The sequence below is a fragment of the Bos javanicus genome, chromosome 9 (genome assembly GCF_032452875.1).
Source record: "Bos javanicus breed banteng chromosome 9, ARS-OSU_banteng_1.0, whole genome shotgun sequence".
Taxonomy (NCBI): domain Eukaryota; kingdom Metazoa; phylum Chordata; class Mammalia; order Artiodactyla; family Bovidae; genus Bos; species Bos javanicus.
In genome coordinates, this window is record NC_083876.1 from 38284831 (window position 1) to 38305287 (window position 20457).

At 41.7% G+C, this 20457-nt stretch overlaps 1 protein-coding gene across 3 annotated transcripts in view; it reads left to right on the forward strand.

Annotated features, from left to right (window-relative positions):
- The window catches only part of LAMA4 (laminin subunit alpha 4), a 139972-nt gene that overhangs the window by 45947 nt on the left and 73568 nt on the right, over positions 1-20457 (forward strand). For 2 of the 3 annotated variants that reach the window (XM_061427545.1, XM_061427546.1), the window contains exons 5-9: positions 2007-2087; positions 13129-13343; positions 15291-15386; positions 17573-17724; positions 19536-19646. In XM_061427545.1, the coding sequence (XP_061283529.1) occupies positions 2007-2087; positions 13129-13343; positions 15291-15386; positions 17573-17724; positions 19536-19646 (655 nt within the window). The remainder of the gene's footprint in view (positions 1-2006; positions 2088-13128; positions 13344-15290; positions 15387-17572; positions 17725-19535; positions 19647-20457) is intronic. The other variant, XM_061427547.1, reaches the window with a different exon arrangement.

Here is a 20457-nt window from a genome sequence, read left to right on the forward strand (position 1 = left end):
AGGACAAATTGGCCTGGATCCTATAAAGTGCTAGTCTTTGATCTGGCCTTATTATTGACTGAGTTAACTAATCTCAAATACTAATCAAATATCGTATAAAATCAGACTCCCCACTGCCTCTTTCAGCTTTTCTTAAAATTCATATTGCTGCTTTCTATAAAAATCATTCATATTGCTGCTTTCTATAAAAATTAAAGTGCCAGGACTTTTATTTGAGCTTTCAGAAAGGCACCATGTGTGGAATCTCAGTTCTGTTAGAAAGATACACTAGTTGAGCCTACAGACCCAGGATTTGGATCCCCAGTTGCAAGAGCCACATCTGAAAGCAAGAAAGTGATGCTTGAGGGAGTTTTGCAAACAAACAGTGCTGAGTCTGTTTTCCTTTAAGTTCCCTGAGGGTTTTTCAAAAGCGCGACTCCCTTCCACTTGGAAAGAGCACCATGGTTGTTAGTGTGGCCTGAGAAAGGCACAGTGATTTCATTTCCCTAGCGCCAAACAGACTTTAGCCTAAGCAAAATGTAAACAGTTAATGCTGATGAAAAACCAAAAAAGGAGCTCTCGATGGCCCTACTGCCCCTGCGTCTCCCTCCACCAAGACCAGTGGTCACATAGCTGTTCCCAGGGTGCATTTACACAGAGCTCAGTTATTTATTTGGGGTTTGGCCAAACATCCTCCATGTCTACTAATTGCTCCAAGTAAGGAAAATGTCATCTGTTCGTAACAGTAGGACGTTAGCTCAAAGAAGATAACTCCAGGCAGATATTTCATGCCTTCAGGCCATGGGTGGGCCACTGGGTGGAACATCTTCAAAGAAATATGCATGTTCTGGACGCTTAACTGATGGTGTTTCTTTAAGGAGGCTGAGGAATAAGAACAAGAAAAATAAAGGATAAATGCCAAAGAAATGTAATTCATTGGAGTGTTTTTAACCAAACTGCTAGAGAAAATAAATTGTGTGTACTGCCTTTTACTGAGAAGCACATGTTGTTTTCTGATTGATTTTATAAATGTATTCACACAAAGCAAACATATCCATTTGCTTTCCTCCGAAGACCATTAGGTCTTTGCTGATACATGCAGAAATGTGAGAACAGCAGGTCACGCTCCATGGATTGTACACTACCTAAGCCAAAACTAATTTAAAAGTCTTTAAAATTTTGTATACCATCCTCATAGGGATACATTCCTGTCAACGTAGAATTTTCAAAATGTATAGAGTAATACTCCATTTCCCTGCCTTGATAATTCAAATATTTATTCTGCTGAAACAATGTTTGTTTGTTTTCTGTTCTGTGTCCTCTACTTTTTATTATCAAAAAAAGAAGAAGAATCAAGAGAGAGGGTTTCATGGACTAGAATCCTTTTACTGTGGGTCCTATTTTTCACTTGAGTACTTGCTTTGTGACTTTGGTCAGTTGAGCCAGTCCCTGCACCCTTTATTCCCAACCTTAAGGTACACATGAAAGAAATTAAAGTTCTGTGGAGATTATAAAGCATAGTTTAGAACTGGCTCATGACGTTGAAGAGTGAAAGAGAGCTAATGCAGGAAAAAAGAGGAAAACTTTTAACATCACAGAAAGTGACGGAAAAAAGAGAAAGTTATCATATGAATCTAAAATCACAGGTAAAATTTGCTTATTTTATATCCAGCTTTGGAATATGTGGTTTAGACTTGCATTAAATACACACACACACACACACACACACACACACAGATATACGTGATGTTCTACAAATTCCCACTGTTTCAAGTCAAAATAATGAAGTGCCTCTATGGAAAAATAAATGAGGTAGACAGAAATGGTGTCACCAGTGCTGTGTCACTTTCTGTCTGAGCCTGATACTCGAAGCTTTCCTAAAAGGAGGGAGATTTAATTTAAATGAAGCAAGTGATCACACCCATTTGACCTTGAGGGGGACCAACGTAGAGATGATCTAATCAAAATTAAGACAGCCTCTTCAGTGATGTATGGAATTGACTTCTAATATTCTCTTTCAATTCTAGTTTTGCAGAGTCCTGCTATAGGAAAAACGGAGCTGTTCGGTGTATTTGTAAAGAAAACTATGCTGGGCCTAATTGTGAAAGGTAGGCTCCTGAATACCCCTATGCTCTGTGATGGTAAAGGAAACTTCCTGTTTCCTACATTCCTCAGTTCTGCCGTGCTCTCATTCAATAGGTCTTAAGAAGCAATGACGGATAGCATTTCAGAACCCTTTAGGGGAACTTTCCCAAACCCCATGCCGTAGATACAACTAGAAGAATGCTCCCTAGGGACTTCCCTGGTGGTCCAGTGGATAAGAATCTGCCTGCCAATGCAGGGGACCACGGGTTCAGTCCCTGGATGGGGAAGATCCCACGTGCCCCAGAGCAACTAAATCCGTGTGCCACAACTACTGAAACCTGTGCTGTCTAGAGCCTGCGCTCCACAACAGAAGCCACTGCAGTGAGACGCCTGTGCACCACAGCTAGAGAGTAGCCCGAGCAGCAGCAAAGACTCGGTGGAGTCAAAAGTAAGTTAATTAGTTTAAAAAAAAAAAAAAAAGAATGCTCCATAGGCGTCCATGGCTACATCGCAGGATAAATGGGTAAGGAAAGAGGGAAATGCATGTCTGTATTTTGAAGAGATGGTTTTGGCAACGGTCCTTTCTCTCTCTCTCTCACTGAGAACTAGTAGTACAGTAATTAATGTCCAAAAGAGAGGGAGAAAGAGAGAAAGACTTCTTCAGGCATTCCTTTATTAACTGGTCAGTTAACAGTGATACATTGAAAAAGGCACAAACCTATTATTTAACCTATTTTTTATACCATTTCCTCTCCTGAAAAGTAATTCCATGAATTTGGATTTTCTGAATTCCTTTTTTGGTATTTATACCTAACACTTTTTTAAGTTGCTTTGGGCTTTGCTCAAACAGGAAAGGACTTGGCAAACTAGAGTGCACGGCTTCCCACCAAATGATTTCTGGCAAGATATTTCCCATCCTCCCTCAGCTGCTCACAGGTTTCTAATTTAAAAGGGTTTTCACTAAAAGAGTCTCACAGAGAGGTCTTCTTATTTTTAACACAAATGCCATTAACGTCGGCCTCCCCATGTGTTTAGGCAGCAAAATGATGCATGGTGTCCTCAGGACAAGGAAGGAAGGGCCAGAAAAGACCGGTCAGATGTCTAGTTCCATATCCCCACGGCCGTGGGGCGCTCACTTCACAAAGCACACTGCCTACTGCCCTGGGTGGGGCTCACAGACTCAGCCTAGGGTTCAAAAGGTAAACCTTAATTACCGTTTCACATCCAAAGAAAACACCCTCCATGTCTCAAAGTGTAGCTCTGGAACTCTTTTGAAAAAGCCAGAGTGTCTATGGAACGTAGAAAATCTCTATTTTGAGTAGATTGTTATTGTAATTGTTAAATATGCAAAATATGGATAATTCTTTTGCTAAAGAGTTGTGGGATTTTCCCCCTTTTTACTGTAAGGGAAGAGGAACATGAAAGCTAAGAGACCATGTGAATGTCATCCTTTAGGGGAACCACTAGAGATGATCAGACGACCTTCGGCTGATGACTGTTGGTGACATGCTTATTCTGTATTTCTTTATGTGGGGGCCCAGGAACGTGAACCATCCGATTTACTCATTATCTGGCTCCTCAGGGATGTGAGAGGTTGTTCATCAGCCAGGGATGGAGTTTCTCATCAGTGTCTGAGGTTAAACTCAGTTTAGTCTGATAAGGATTGAGCAATATTCCTGGCTAATGGGTGCTGGATGGCTCCTAAGAGGGGAATTAATAGTCTTAGAGTCCTGCTGACCGAACACACATTCCCCCAGAAGTGAAGTAATCTGGTCCCCAAGGGCTCAGTTCTACAGAATCACACAGGGGTGTGGATAGGGTTCTGTCGGCGACAGTGGGGGGCCTGGCACAAGACAGCAAGTACCCTCAGACGTGGAGCTGTGGGTAATAAATCCCCCGGCACACGTTGGAGGCTCCTGGAACCTGGCATTAATCAGCAAGGCTCAGTGAGATCTGCTGCTTAGCTAGACCTGGATTGATAGGATGGAGGGGAGAGCACTAGTTTGGGAGGTGGAAGTAAAGTGCTGAGATGAAGTGTCAGCCTGGCTGAGTCCATCTCTCAGCTTTGGATTCCTTTGTGATCCCTTTGTGATTCTCCTGGTAAGTTATTTGATCTCTATGTGGCAATTTCCACGTCTCTAGAAAGGCAAAAAATGAAAAATACCCACCTCATAAGACTGGTGTGAGGAATACTGTGAAGTTCTTAGTATGGGACTTAATCTATGGGACTTAATAAATGCTCGATAATAATTACTGGTGACAGTGTGAGTCATTGTGCCTGTTGTCCTGTTTCCACCACTGGCATAATGTGTGCTTGGGACCAGTTGGCTTGTTTCCCTAAATCTCAGTTTCCTTAACTAGAAACGGTGCCTTTACTATGATTGTCTCTTAAGTCCTCCCTCAGCCTCATAACTACCCCTAGAGGTGCTCATATTTTATCATTTTGCAGGTGAACCAGGATTTGGAAAGTTTGGGCTAAACATATGTATTCTTCTCCCATTCTGCCTTTCCCAAATGTCTTCCTAAGAGTCTCCTATTTTAAACGTTGATGATTAATGAGCTAGATGAACTTCTGATATGGAGGAGAAAAATGGTTAATCTGTTGACTAGATGCTCTTTGACCGGAGGCTACATCTACAGAGGAGCTGGAAGTAAGCGTCTCTCCCAAGACCTTTCATCTGCTTTAGGGGAGGATCAGTTAGAGCAAATTTCTTCATATTTCCTGTCCATCCTTCCTTACACCCTGCTCTTTTAAAGAGAATGTACTGAGGTCTTTTACATTAAAAATTGACCTGATAAGCCAGGGAACTCTTCCTCAAAATAGAAATGACCACGGAAACAGATTGTGGTGGAGTGGAGGTAAGATATGGTCTCTTGTCCTCAATGAAGTCAAAGCTAGGGGAGAAGACAAACCTCAAAAGCATTGATTGCCAGACAGAGAAAAGGAAATGCCAAAGAGAAGGCTAGCAGAGGCTCTTCACAACTGTAGTGGAAGGAAAGATTTCCTTCCCATGGAGGGGCTGGGTCATCTCACAGGAGGTGGCCTCAGCTGCTTGTGATTTCTTTGACTCTGGAACTGAGGGGAGGGGGGGGTCTCTGTTTTGAGTTTAATCATCAGATTGTTAAGTTTTTCCAGTTAAACGTCATCTAATATGTTTTCAGTTAATTTGTAAACTCAAATCCGCCCACAAGATCTTTTCAAAATATGTAGCTGGTTTGTATGGCTATCTCGTTCGTCCAAACAAGAATGCACTGGGTGTTTCTGCACTTAGAGATCTTTTAATCAAAGGTGGTTTTCAAGTCTGACTTTGTGTATGTATCTCCTGGAAACCTTTGGATTCCCGGGCCCTGCCTAAACCCCCCCGTGCCCCACTGAAAAGAGACCTCTCAGGTGAGGCTGGGGACCCATATTTTGACTCCCCGTTGGGTTCTCACAGCAGTCGTCTCACTGGCTTGTGAACTACTGCTCTGTTTCAACCTTTGATACCACACCCACAAACTATAAAATAGTGCTTCCCAAACTGGGACCCAAGAGCCACAGGTGTCCTCAGAAATATTTGTGGAGGTTCATGGGTTCTCAGCGAGTTTTTTCTTAATTTTGTGTTTTATTTCAGTGATAATCCTGAGGGGAAAAAAGTTCACTGAAACATGTTCTATACATTCTGTAGTACCATGTTATAATAGAGGAGGATCTATCTGCCTCAGAGCTCATGGCTGATGGTGTGTCAGTGAGACATTACAGACAGCTGGAGGTCCAAAGACATGACATTGAGGCAAACTGAGTCATCATACAGCAGAAGATAATAAGAAGAGGTGCCAAGAATACCAAAAGAAGTATACAGAAAAATCTTAATGACCCAGATAACCATGATGGAGTGATCAGTCACCTAGAGCCAGACATCCTGGAATGCAAAGTCAAATGGGCTTTACAAAACATCACTATGAACAAAGCTAGTGGAAGTAATGGAATTCCAATTGAGCTATTTCAAGTCCTAAAAAAAGATGCTCTTAAAGTGCTGCACTCAGTATGCCAGCAAATTTGGAAAACTTAGCAGTGGCCACAGGACTGGAAAAGATCAGTTTTCATTGCAGTCCCAAAAGAAAGGCATGCCAAAGAATGCTCAAACTACCGCACAATTGCACTTATCTCACACGCTAGCAAAGTAATGCTTAAAATTCTCCAAACCAGGCTTCAACAGTATGTGAACCATGAACTTCCACGTGTTCAAGCTGGATTTAGAAAAGGCAGAGGAACCAGAAATCAAATTGCCAACATCCATTGGATCATAGAAAAAGCAAAAGAGTTCCAGAAAACATCTACTTCTTTATTGACTATGCCAAAACCTTTGACTGTGTGGATCACAACAAATTGTGGAAAATTCTTCAAGAGATGGGAATACCAGACCACCTTACCTGCCCCCTGAGAACTCTGTATGCAGGTCAAGAAGCAACAGTTAGAACTGGACATAGGACAGTAGACTGGTTCCAAATCAGGAAAGGAATACGTCAAGGCTATATATATTGTCACCATGTTTATTTAACTTATATGCAGACTACATCAGGCAAAATGCCAGGCTGGATGAAGTACAAGCTGGAATCAGATTGCTGGGAGAAATATCAATAACCTCAGATACACAGATGACATGACCCTGATGGCAGAAAGCAAAGAACTAAAGAGCGTCTTGATGAAAGTAGAAGAGGAGAGTGAAAAAGTTGGCTTAAAACTCAACATTCAGAAAACTAAGATCATGGCATCCAGTCCCATCACTTCATGGCAAACAGATGGGGAGACAATGAAAACAGTGACAGACTTTATTTTGGGGGGCTCCAAAACCACTGCAGATGGTGACTGCTGCCATTTAATTAAAAGACGCTTGCTCCTTGGAAGAAAAGGTATGACCAGCCTGCTGCTGCTGCTGTCACTTCAGTCATGTCCGACTCTGTGCGACCCCAAAGACGGCAGCCCACCAGGCTCCCCTGTCCCCGGGATTCTCCAGGCAAGAACACTGGAGTGGGTTGCCATTTCCTTGTCCAATGCATGAAAGTGAAAAGTGAAAGTGAAGTCGCTCAGCCGTGTCTGACTCTTAGCGACCCCATGGACTGCAGCCTACTAGGCTCCTCCATCCATGGGATTTTCCAGGCAAGAGTACTGGAGTGGGGTGCCAGACAGTGTATTAAAAAGCAGAGACATTACTTTGCCAACAGAGTTCCATATAGTCAAAACTATGGTTTTTCCAGTAGTCATGTATGGATGTGAGAGTTGGACCATAAAGAAGGCTGAGCGCCAAAGAATTGATGCTTTTGAACTGTGGTGTTGGAGAAGACCCTTGAGAGTCCCTTGGACTGCAGGGAGATCAAACCAGTCAATCCTAAAGGAAATCAGTCCTGAATATTCATTGGAAGGACTGATGCTAAAGCTGAAACTCAAATACTTTGGCCACCTGATGCGAAGAACTGACTTATTGGAAAAGACCCTGATGCTGGGAAAGATTGAAGGCGGGAGGAGAAGGGGACGACAGAGAATGAGATAGTTGGATGGCATCACCGACTCGATGGACATGAGTTTGAGCAAGCTTCAGGAGTTGGTGATGGACAGGGAAGCCTGGAAAACTGCAGTCCATGGGGTCACAAAGACTTGGACATGACTGGGCAACTGAGCTGAACTGAACTGAGTCCTCACACAGCACAGGGCAGATCATGCATGCTGCAGTCCAACAGTCCTCTACCATCTCACATTGCAAATGGTCATTCAGTTGCAACAACATCATCTGTTGCCTGAATTATGCTGCTAATTTGAATTTGATTCATTTTATAGTTTTGTTGTGTTTTATTTGGAAAATTTATTCTGGTTTTTCAAGATATGTAAGAGTCATAGACATAAAGAGTTACACTTAGTTTTCTTTTTGAAGTATTTAAGGATGATTTAAGCAAACACTGGAAGAGATAGTCTGTATAAATGTTTTCCTTTTCACAAGGATGCATACAACATACATGTTTGTGCAACACTGGTCTAAAATAGGAAAGACATGAGCCTCTTTAGTACTGTGCAAAATAGCTCAAACATGCTGGTCTTCCCAGTAAGGTCCGAGTTATTTAGCCTACTCTGGGCCCTGCCTATCTCTTCCCAAAGCCCTTTCTCACCTGATAATTTAAACTCCCCATACTGGACCTGCTGCTCTTAACACCAGCTGTAGAGCTGGTGCAACCACATATTGTTGCATTTAGATGATGATCATGGTGATAATGGTAAAAATAATCAGTAATATTTACTAGTGCTTATTGTATGCCAGGTACTGTTGTCAGCACTTTCTTTGCAGGCAATGATACATTTAAACCTCAAAGAAAAATCCTATGAGATACCATTTTCATCCTTATTTACAGAAAAAGAAAGTGAGACACAGAGAGGTTAAGCCATTTGTTCAAAGTCAAACAATTTTTAAAAATCTCTTTGAACTGTGAGCTTCTCAACAGTAGTATCTTATTTATGTCTCTCTTCATTCTTCCCCCATTACAGTATCTAGAATATTGTAGGCACTGAGTTACATTTGTTTCAGTAATGCTTCTTTAAAACTTTTTTTTACTAAAAATCCCAGAACTTTTATTATTCCTTTAAAAAGACTCCATGCAGTGACAAGAGTCAGACATTTCTTGCACCATTTGATACCCTACTTCTCATCCCATGCCTGGAAAATCAAAGACCCAGAATTGAATAGAGGTTGCAGATGTAAGTTATCTTCTGATGCAAATAATTACAAAATGAACAGTCATATGGACAGGAGTTTTGAATCTCATTCTCCTTCAGAGTGACCTTCCCTCTGCTCCTAAGTAGTACATTTTATTTAAAGATGGAGGGGCCTGAGACTCAGATCCTTGAAGAGATTTAATCTAAGGTCACACAATTGACCCTCATTGTTCAATGAAGAGTTTTCAGTTACTCAACATATATGATATCCATGTCTAAGTAGTCCATATTGTCTCTTGTGGCAGCTTTAACGGTGTACCCTCATCCATTCAGCTCTTTGGGGGATTGAGAGACATGCTGAAACCATATGAGGATTTATTAGGTGGCTCTTATTGCTTAAGGATCAGGAAAGAAAAATGGGGCAAATTAAAGTAAATTTAAGGGAATCTGAAAATCTAACAGGAAAGACTAAACATAATATCATCAGAGACCATGATGATGACGGTGACAATGATTTTGATAATGACCTTGAACTTAGAAAAAAATAATGAAAAGGACGAGGAAGCTAACATTTATTGAGGATTATATTATGATTCAGGCTTCTGAGATGGCGCAGTGGTGAAGAGTCTGCCTGCCAGGGCAGGAGACTCAGGTTCAATCCGTGGGTTGGGAAGATCCCCTAGGGTAGGAAATGTATTCTTGCTGGGAATATCCCAGGGACAGAGGAGCCTGGAGGGCTACAACCCATGGGCTCGCAAAGAGTCAGACGCGCCTGAACACACACCATATTATGATTTGGTGAATTAGTCTGATTCTTTATGCAGGCATCATGTTTTTCATGATGTTCTGACATAAGCTGTCAGACCTGTTATCTGTACAAAATTCTTCTCATAAGCCCTACTCTTGGCTGCTCCATTTCTCGATTCTTGCCCTGTGACCTGGAATGGGTTACTTATATTTCCCTAGCTTTAGTTCCCAGTCTTTCGTAGGGAAGTGGAGAGCATTTATCTGGTACCTACTGTGTAACAGATACTTTTTTTCTTTGTTTAATTTAACCCAAATGACTATAGAGCCATGTCCTCCTCAGAAAAGCTTCTGTGCCACCTGGGCTGGGAATTTTGGCACCTTTGATAAAGGCATTCAATGAGGGCTAGAATGTAGCCCTGGGAAGAGAAGCAAAGGAGAAAGAGCAGAGCACGGGGAAAACACTACAAAAACTCCCCAAATAATAGTTTTTCATCAAAAAAAAATTTTTTGACCAAAATGTTTTTTCCAAAAAGCATATCTTTTTTCCCCCCATCTTGCCAAATGATATGATCACTGACTGAAATGACAAAGTTCATATGTCACTGTTTTTTCATTTGCATTGTATATTTATCAGCTCTATTTTCTCTGAGTGAATTAAGTCATTAGTATAACTAGAAATGAAATTACAGAAGCAAATAAAAGTGCATCAGTCCTGGGTACCTGGACTCCAGTGCTGACTCTGAATCCAATTCCTGGTCCTTCTGTATCCTTTGTAATTTACTCTTAGAGGGCAGGAATTAGGCATATTAACAGATAGCATTTAATTACTCACCTGTTATATCATTAATGGGTTAATTAGTTGACGCATTAATGCCATACTTGTGGAGTGAAAAGAGTATAAACTTGGGAGTCCCACTCGATGCTTGAGCCATGTAGTGGTGAACCAGTCATCCAGCTTCTTCATCATCTGGTTTCCTCATCTATAAACTTGGAGTCAGAGGGGGCTTAGTACAAAACCTTTATGTTCTCATGCTATAACATCTGTAGGGTAGAAGTTGGGACTGTGACTTCAGAGTTGCCTCTGAGACTGCCACCAAAAGATGTTCTTGAAATTCAAAGTAACTCAAAGTAGGTCTCTACTGTGGTTGAGATTATGACTTAGAGAAGAGAGAGTTTGGTTTTTCTCTTGTAGAAAACCAGGAGACTGCCTATGGAGATCAAAAACAGTGGAATCAAACAGAGAAAAGAAAGTAACTGGCATCTGGCTTCTGTGAGCTTGGACAAATCCGTTCACTCCCAGACCTCAGGCTCCCAAGTTGCACACTGAGGTGGCAGATCCACATCCCATTTTAGTGAGCCTAAGAATCCTAATATTCTGTTTGGTGGACTGCAGCCCAGGATAGTAATTCAATCCAGCCGTGAGTTCCACAGAGGAATGATGTATGCTGACTTGGGGACCAGAGGGCCTGTAAACTAGAGGTACAGAGACATGAGTATGAATAACAAAATGTATCAAGCATTTCCTCTTTGTGGGTTGTGTGGCACTTAACATTCATTCTTATCTTCTTCATGGTCCTCAGTATCTAGAGTTTGTATAATTATGCCTAATTCCTTTCCTGTTCTTTCAGTGCATAGGCTGTGTGTTTTTCCTCTTCTGTCTCTCCATGCCTTACACAAAATAGACATGAATTGTCCTTCTGTTGGTTGAATTCACTCATTCATGTAAAGCAGCAGCAGTGTGATCCAGGGTGGAGTGAAGAAAAGAACATCAGGGTCAGAGGGTCTGGGTCATATGCTGTCACTTCCTGGCTGTGCGAGACTGGGAAATCAAACTAGCCTCTCAACCTCAGGATGCCAGGCCTGGGTGCCCTCCCTCCTGGGTGTCTGTGGTAACTAAATAAACTTACCTAGTTGAAGCCATGAGATGCAATGCAAGTGACTGAACATACACCATCATTATGATTACATCAAAAAACCGAGACAGGAATAAAGCCTGGGAAAACATACACAAAATGTTGAACAGTGATTTTGTTAAGGTCTTGGGATTACAGGTGTGATTTTTTTTTTAATTTTTCTGTTTTTCAAATGTTCTGAATCATAATTCTTTTGCTTTAAATGGAGGCCTTTAAAAATGTGGTGTCTTATTATTACTGGCTGGGTCTTATTGGTTTCCTTGGAAAGTCTTGCTTTCCACTCCCAAGGCCAAGGTTCCACCCGAGGCCCTCCGCACCCAACCCTGGTCTCCGATTCCAGCCCGCAGTCCATCCTGAACTCTGATGCCAACACTGGCTTCACTCACCATTACTTTTATCACACATGAAAACCTTCACTGGCTCTCTTCCTTTTTCTCTCTCTTCAAAACTAACTCCTCTGCCCAACCTTCAGTCCCATGATGGTGCAACTGCATGTTCTTTCCAGCCACTCCCAAAGCTGCTTCAGCCCACCTTAGCCAGTCTTCAACACCAATTTAGGGTCCACAGCAAAACAGGGACAACAGCCAACCAGAAAATGTGTATGTTGGCTCAAACCGTATTCTTACAAAGTTTGAAGCAACCTTTAAAAACCGAGATTTCACATACAAATCCAAACTTCAACATTTCCTTTAAAAACAGTAAGATTTACAGGACAGATCATTCCCTCACAGGTATCCTTTGGAAACAGTTGATAGGAGCTGAGAAGCACCTGCCCCCTCAGATGAGGCCTGTGGTCCCATCACGCTCAGCAGGGCTTCTGCTGGCCTACAGGTTACGTTTTGGAAACAGTAAAGAAAGGCATTTTTCCTCTGGGCAGAGGCAGCCCCACCCAGAGTGTGCAACTTGGCAAAGCCAGCAAAGGCTGGGAAAGTATCAGTCTCTGCTCTCCAACTGGGCTGGATTCTCTTCATTAAGGGCCAGCTGGCATGACCATAGGCATCAGCTCTGCCCCCACAACAAACGCAGCTAGGTATCTGGCCTCTGTAGGCTTATACATCTAAAACCTACAGAGTAATGGCCATCTGGCTCCAACTCCACTTATCTGTGGGACTCCCTCAGCTCTGCCCTCTGCTTCATCTCCACACTGTCTTCTTTCAGTCACAGGGTGGCTGCCAGAGCCGGTCGTGCTGCCTGCCTCTTTATTCACCTGCGGATGGAGAGAATGCCTTCACAAAGCCCTCAAACAAGAGCCCGAGCTCCACTCCAACTGAATCAGTCCTGTGCCAAACCATTTTGACTGGGACAGTGCCAGGCACTGATTGGCTCAGGTTTAGTTTATCAGAACAATCACTCTGGCAAGGTGGAATATATACCAGTGATTCTCAGTAAAGGTATTATTAAAATTTTGTCCAGAACAATTCTTAGCTGTGCCCTAGTGGCAAATCTCATGGCCACTTTTAGCATATCTAGTACCACCATCCTATGGCAGCAGTGCATCCCAGTCATTGGGGTGTGACCACAAATGCCCACAAACTGGTTATAGCCAGACACTCCTGCGCCTGAAGGTCTTGCTGAACTGAACAGGCTGGAATACAATGGAGAGGGGGGATTAATTCTGGGAGAACAGTCCAGAAATTCATTATACTTTCTTCTAAGTAGGAAAGAAGACAAAAAGGAAGAAAACTGTGGATGCTCAATTTTTAACGTGTGATTCCCCTTCAGATGTGCTCCTGGTTACTATGGAAACCCCTTGCTGATCGGAAGCACTTGTAAGAAATGTGACTGCAGTGGGAATTCAGATCCTAATCTGATCTTTGAAGATTGTGATGAGGTCACTGGCCAGTGTAGGAATTGCTTACGCAACACCACTGGATTCAAGTGTGAACGGTGCGCGCCTGGGTACTATGGAGATGCGAGGAGAGCCAAGAACTGTGCAGGTACAGTGCTGTGCACACGACTGCAGCCACCCGACGGGTGCACGCGTGACAGGAGCAGGCTCTCTGTCAGTGCCAGGTTCAGGTGGATTTCTCTTGGGGACATACTGCAGTTACCCCCTTGACACTTTCCCAGGGTAGTATGGAGTCTCAGGGTGTGCATCCCATATTCATAGGGGTAGATATTTTTGTCACGACTAGTGTAACTTAGCTCATGGGTAGAATGAACCATGAGACACTTAACACCAGTGACCTTTTGTCTTACCATCTTCGTGTCCTTCCAGTTTTGACCAAAGAAGTGAATCAGACTTCCGCAGATAACCTATCATTGACCAGAGGACTGAATGAAAGCTTGTGTGGTTCACATCAATTTTCTTATTCTGCAAACTATGTCTTTCTTTTTAGTTATATTTGGTAAAAGTTAGCATTTCAGTGAAATAGGTTAGCAAATCCAGGAGTAGTTTCATCCCCCTATTTCTTCAAATTATCAGAGAAAATATTTCAGGGATAGTATCTTCCTGGATAGACTTCAGTTAGACTGAAAAGTACCAATTTTATTTGGGATTTCTCCAATCCATTTACCTCAGAGAGTGAAGCTCTTCAGAAGTAAAGTTAAATTGCCTTCCTGCAGGATTAAAGGAAGGCTGAGACTGAGTATTCCTCCTTGTATGTGCCTTTGAGATGAAGAAGACTGAGGAAGAGGTATTGTGCTCTTGTGGCTTGCTTCAGTTAGAGATACTCTCACTGAAACAGGTTTCTACTTAAAGAGATTTTTAAGAAGTGAAGAGTTTGAAATTGAGAAGAAAACAAATATGATCTGCAGAAGTCACAGAAAAGTAACCATGCCTCCAGGAAAGCTGTGTGCACAGAAACATAGCCCCAAGAATAACAGAGGGAGGAGAGGAGCACTGTCCAGTCAGACTAGAGAGAAGTGGGCATCAGAAAGAGGGTTGGCAAAGCCAAAGACTTAAACATTGGCATCCTGATTCTCAAAATATTGACTAAACTCATGTTTAAATGGCATGGATGCAGATCAGTCTTAGAAAAGAAGCTAATGTTGGAAGCAATAATGCATGCCCTTGCTGAATTGTTTCATAAATCTGAATTTTGTGGAACATTTTAACAGCCAAAATGTAATAAATGTATGTTATCCTTGAAGCCAATATTTTATGATTATTCTGTAAAGACAGTTAAGAGGTGGGAGGAAATTCACAATTCTATTCCAGCTTACTGCTAGCCTACATAACTGAAGAAATCCTTTATGAATATTAAAAATTAATCTCCACCCCAAAAAGCATTCTTGAAAATCATCAATAGATTAATAATGGGCTCTCAAGTCTTCTAAATTCATGTAAATATGGTCCTAATTCTTTTCACAATATTGTTCCCAGCTGTCCCACTGGTAGCTATCATTGGGAGGTTTGGAGTCAGTCTTGCCAAGGGTCAAGCCCTGTAGGAGACAAGAATTGCTCTTGGGTCCCCTCACTCGCTCCTAGTGGGCGGCTCCTCCCTCACACCTGGCAGTAATCAAACCTAGACTTGAATTAAACTAGAGAATCTGACTGCGATAAAAGGATGACTTAGATTCCAGCTGAATAATGGACTCTGATCATTTTGTACCTTGTGAAACTGACCTGGATCTCTTTGGACTGAAGCAGTTGCAGAGTCATGTCAGAATCTCGAAAAGTTGGGAAAGGAACCCTAAAACATTGAGATTTATCTACTTTTGGCCCAGGGTCATCTTTGAAAGTCTCACCAAGCTGGGGCTTAATTGGGTAAGAGGAGTAATCCCTAAATCATGTATTCCTCATGATCTTAAGAAAGAATATAAATTAATCCCCACTGAAGAATTATATACTGATAGCAAGTATTTCTGCAAACCACAAAACATTGTGATACTTTAGGCATTAAGAAAATGAATCCCTAATCTCTTGTTTTTGTTTCCCACAGCGTGCAATTGTGGGGGAGGCCCATGTGACAGCATAACCGGAGAGTGCTTGGAAGAAGGTTTTGAGTCCCCTACAGGCACGGACTGCCCAACCATAAGTAAAAATAACAGTACATGATTGACTAACCCCACTTTCTCTAATATGCTGCAGGTGTAGGATTAAGAAGATCTATGCAATCCCACCCTCTCTAGAAACTGAGTCCCACCGTTGGCTTTAACCCTGTCTGTGCCTCAACCAAATGGACCCTAAGCAAAAGACATTCAGTCCACTTGATTCCAATTGGCAAATAGCAGGTTGCATTTAAACAGCTCTATTTTAGAAAAATTATTTTTTTCAAGTCTTTAAGTTCAACATCTTACTTAGTAGGTAAAGTTGGAAATACAGTTCCCAAAGACTGAGTTCATTTTAGGTCCTTTTTCTATATTATATCTTCAGATCCTCAGATAATGTAATCCATAGACAATGCTTTACAACATTTGGTAAACTCATATACCAAGAGATTTAACTTTTCCCCAGATCACTCCAAATCTGAAGTGGCACCAGTAATATAATATTCAGTCCTTATGAAAAGGAGCTGCCTTCTCTCTTTCCTGTCTTTCCTGTCATTCAAATCATGAAAGTGAAAGTGAATGTTGCTCAGTCGTGTCCAACTCTTTGGGATCCCGTGGATTATACTGTCCATGGAATTCTCCAGACCAGAATACTGGAGTGGGTAGTCTTTCCCTTCTCCAGGGTATCTTCCCAGCCCAGGGATTGAACCCAGGTCTCCCACATTGCAGGTGGATTCTTTACCACCTGAGCCACAAGGGAAGCCAAGAATACTGGAGAGGGTAGCCTATCCCTTCTCCAGTGGATCTTTGCAACCCAGGAATCAAACCAGGGTCTCCTGCATTGCAGGCGGATTCTTTACCAACTGAGCTATCAGGGAAGCCCACTTCAAATCATGAGTAGTCCTAACGGTCCAAGAACCTGCTGAAACATTTCAAAACAAATGCCCAGAGCCAGTCTTAATGACTTCTCAAGCGTCCTTTAAGCCAGTAGCCTAGAAAAGTCCATGATTGATTTTTAGAAGGATTTAAGGAAAGTTTTGCCTTAGAAAGCCTTCTATCAAGAAAGTAACTAATATTTGGCTTTAAGTAGAGTGTTTTAAAGACTACTTTAATATTAGATATCTCTTCCCCCAAACAAAAACATCTTGGCCTCTCAGTCCCTCTGGGCACAAGAGATTAGTATCATGATGAATCCCATATTAGAAGGTGACATAGGATGGAAGGCACAGGCTGGGCAAAGTTTGCATACTGACAGCATAGGTGATCCTCTATGCACAGTCATTTTAAGGACATCAAGGTGCCTGCTTGGCCTCTCTGTGTCTCCTCCACCAGCCTGATGTTCTGGCTGGGGAGTCATTACTTAGAGAGAGCATATGAGGAAGACCTCATTAAACTTCAAGTAACAAATTAACATATTAACAACCATTAACCCTTTAGTCTCCATTTATCAGTTCTCTAGACGAGAGTATGTCTGGTGGAAAGAGGTTGGAAACAGAAAAATTTCAAAGGGTGTCCTTAGTGAGTGTGTCCTAGGAGGGCATTGGTTTGTGGGGGTGATGACAGTGGTCAGAGGAACTCGAACATGAAATGCAGGAAGCAGTGAGAAACCGCCACCCTCCTCACCACATGTGCAGGGTCGTCAGCTGTCAGAGAGTAATATTAGCAAACAGTGAGGTCCTGCCGACCTGTTCAGACAGGAGGTCAGGCCACGGAGAGGCACCGGGCCATCCGTGCAGTGAGGAGAAAGCACTGGAACCTGAACAGTCAGTAAGGAAAGCTGCTGGGAAAGGAGGAATGGCAGGCGAGTTCCATCTTCACTGGCCGGCACCAAGCGGAAACCCACAGCCTGACGTGGAGGGCGTCCTCCCAGACGGCTTTCCCCTGACCAGAGAAAAGTGGGGAGAAGGTTCTTTTCAGCCACCCGCCGTCTCTCAGATGCCTTGCCCTTTGCGCTTCCTTTCCTCCTCAGCTCAGCCATTAGCGTTCATGGTAACCTGCTTTTCAGTTGCATGTTTGTTTTTTGTGTTCTAAGCAGGGATAGTGCCCAATGTACACTTTGGTCATCTGAGGCTCTCTGAGTATAAGGACTAGTTCCGTGGTCCAGAATATCTCCTCAGGAAACAAAAATATGAACAGTATTAACCAAGCAAGGGCATATAATGACCAACTTAGAGCAGAATGCTTCCCAGCTGACCTTTGATTTTGAGGAAATGACATGCCATTGTACCACCAGGCTGCGATAAATGCATCTGGGATCTGACTGATGACCTTCGGTTAGCAGCGCTCTCAATTGAAGAAAGCAAATCCGGCCTGCTGGGTGTGTCATCTGGTGCCGCAGCTCATAGGCACGTGAACGAAATCAACTCCACCATCTACCTCCTCAAAGTATGCAGGAATGGTTTACTTTCTGTGTATTTTCACTCTGGTTTCACAGGGTCACTCCTAGTACCTCCTACCCTTTTGTTATCTGAGTCCAGTAGTTATATTACAGATTGCTAGACCTCGGAAATTATGAAAAGTTGATTAGAGTCATGCGCTCCATCCTAAACCAGGAGCTGTCATCTATGAAAAAGGTTAATGGAAAATGAAATGACTGAAAAACTAGTATCTATGTACAAAGCTATTGATAGAGGAGAAACACTTATTTTCTTAAGCTGTACATTGGTTACTTAAGTCAACATAGCAAACATACTATTACCTTAACTTCAGTTTGCTATGTTTTCATGGGTTTCTCTGAAAACTCATACACTCTTGTTCTCCATTTTTCCTTTCTTTCCTCCCTCTTTCTTCTGCCCTTACCATTCCATCTCACTGACAAACATTTTTTCTCATTTTTCCATACTCACACACACACTCAAATACACAAGCATGCTCATGTGCACTGTTTCTCTTCCTTGGTCTAGTGGTTAAATCTGATAAGCAAGTTAAAGGCAGACAGTAGTCAAAAACTGTAACAGTGCTTTTAAGAGATGTTTTTTCCCTCTCTAAATAATAGGCTTCTATCACAACCAACAGATACTTTTTGAAACAATGATAATCAGCTGAAAGGTTAATAGAACTAATTCCAGCATACTTTTTTATTTTGTTAGTCAAATTAGCGTAGTGGTTAAGAGCATAAATTTTGACACCAGAATGCCTAGATTCAAATCCCAGCTCTGACACTTACTAGCTTTGTGACCTTGAGTAAATTATTTAACCTCTTTAGTTTTCATTCCCCTCATCTGAAATTGAGGATAATTATTACACCTATCTCATGGGTTGTTGAGAGAATACAGTGAGTTGTTATATAGAGAGCAGTCAGAATAGTATCTAACATAGAAAGTGCTCAATTCTCTGCTTTTAGGAGGTACAAATAATATCCACAGCAATTGCCCAAATCGGCAAAGTGTAGAACAAAACAAAAATCACAAAGTTTTAAAGCTGGATGAAGTCTTAGTAAGCACTCTATTCCCAGTTTAGGAATTGTTTTTTGTCCAAACTCATCTATTTGGACACATGAAGGCAGTAATTCTCAGAGGAGTCACCCAGACTCAGTCCTCTTGATACTGCTTGAATCCTCTTTCCCCAAAAGGACAGCTTCAAGGTAGAAATAGTTATTATATCAGATATAATAATATTGTAGCTGATAGGAAGTCAGTGCCCAGATTGAAGGACTTACTCCAAAGTAATTGAAGGAAAGCTACACCTGGTGCAAACTCCTCAAAAATGGAAATGAAAAGGGCAAATTGTCTGAAATAAAAATAATTGTTCTCCTTACACTAGAAAGAGGAAACTGAATTTCTAGAACTCCATTTTCATTGATCAAGGTGGGTTATCATTTCCTCAAAGACCTGCCAGAATTGAAATTTTAAAGCTCAGACACGCAAAGCCACCGCCCGTCTATATTGAGCCTTTTTGCAAATTTGCAAAAGGTACCCTTTCCCCAGAACCAGCACAGCCCACACCAGATTCTCCAGCCTACTGAGGGGAGCTCACAGAATTTCTGTCCCCAGAGTTCTCAGTCCCCTCATGCAGACCTCAAATTTCATACCAGCTTGCAGTAGCCTGTGGACCCCGCCATTTTGAGAATAAAGGCTAACTCTCTACTGTAGTCCTCTTACACTGAAAGGGTTTTCTGTGTATTTTTATAAACCTGGTGTGCACATCTACTGACTATGGAAAAATATGTATTTGTTTTTTTTTTCTTTAATCCACAGACAAAATTGTCAGAAAGAGAAAACCAGTATGTCCTAAGAAAGATACAAATCAACAATGCTGAAAACACAATGAAAAGCCTTCAGTCTGACATGGAGGAATTAGCTGAAAGGGTATGTATTTGGTTTCTGAGACTAACTTCAGTGAGGGATTTAGCTAGTGTAAGACTGGCTAGTCACAAATGATTGAGGCTTAACACAGCCCAGAAAAATGCAGGGACCCAGGTGCCTTAAGATACATCAAGGCAAAACCTGAGGATAAAGTTAATATGTTTGGTCTCTACTGTATCTTCCCATTTTGATTGGTTTCCTTGAAAAACCATGTTTATGGGGAACTTCCGTTGTGTTTGCTGCTGGTAAATATCATTGATATGTATTTCACTTGGATATTCGTTCAAATGTTTGCCTTAACATTTTATGGCTAAGAGCGATAGAGCATCTAGAAGTAAACTTTATTATATAGCAGATAAACTTTAAATGCTTGCTACAGGATGCATTAAATAATGAAAGAGGAGAAATTGTGTTGAGAAAGCAATTTTGCAGTTTGGCAGGGGAAAAAGAACACTTTGGACCCTCATTTTTTACCATATACTATTAATAAAATGAACTTCGAACAGATTAAAGACTTTAGTTTAAATCTAAAATTTTCAAGAAAACAGAACTAGATAATTATTAAATCTTGAAAGGAAATAAAAATGCAATTAAATACAGTATGAAGAATTATAGTAAAAAGAAGAATAGATTTGACAAGGTAAAATTGCAAATACTCAGTAAAACAACTAAATAAATGAAAAAAAGTCAGTGAGACTAAGAAAAATGTTGAGGGAAATGTGGCTTCTAAAACCTCTCACAGATTAACAAAAACATTAAAACATGAGCAAAGTCATTCCCCAAGGGTCTAATGGAAAAATTTCCATCTAATAAA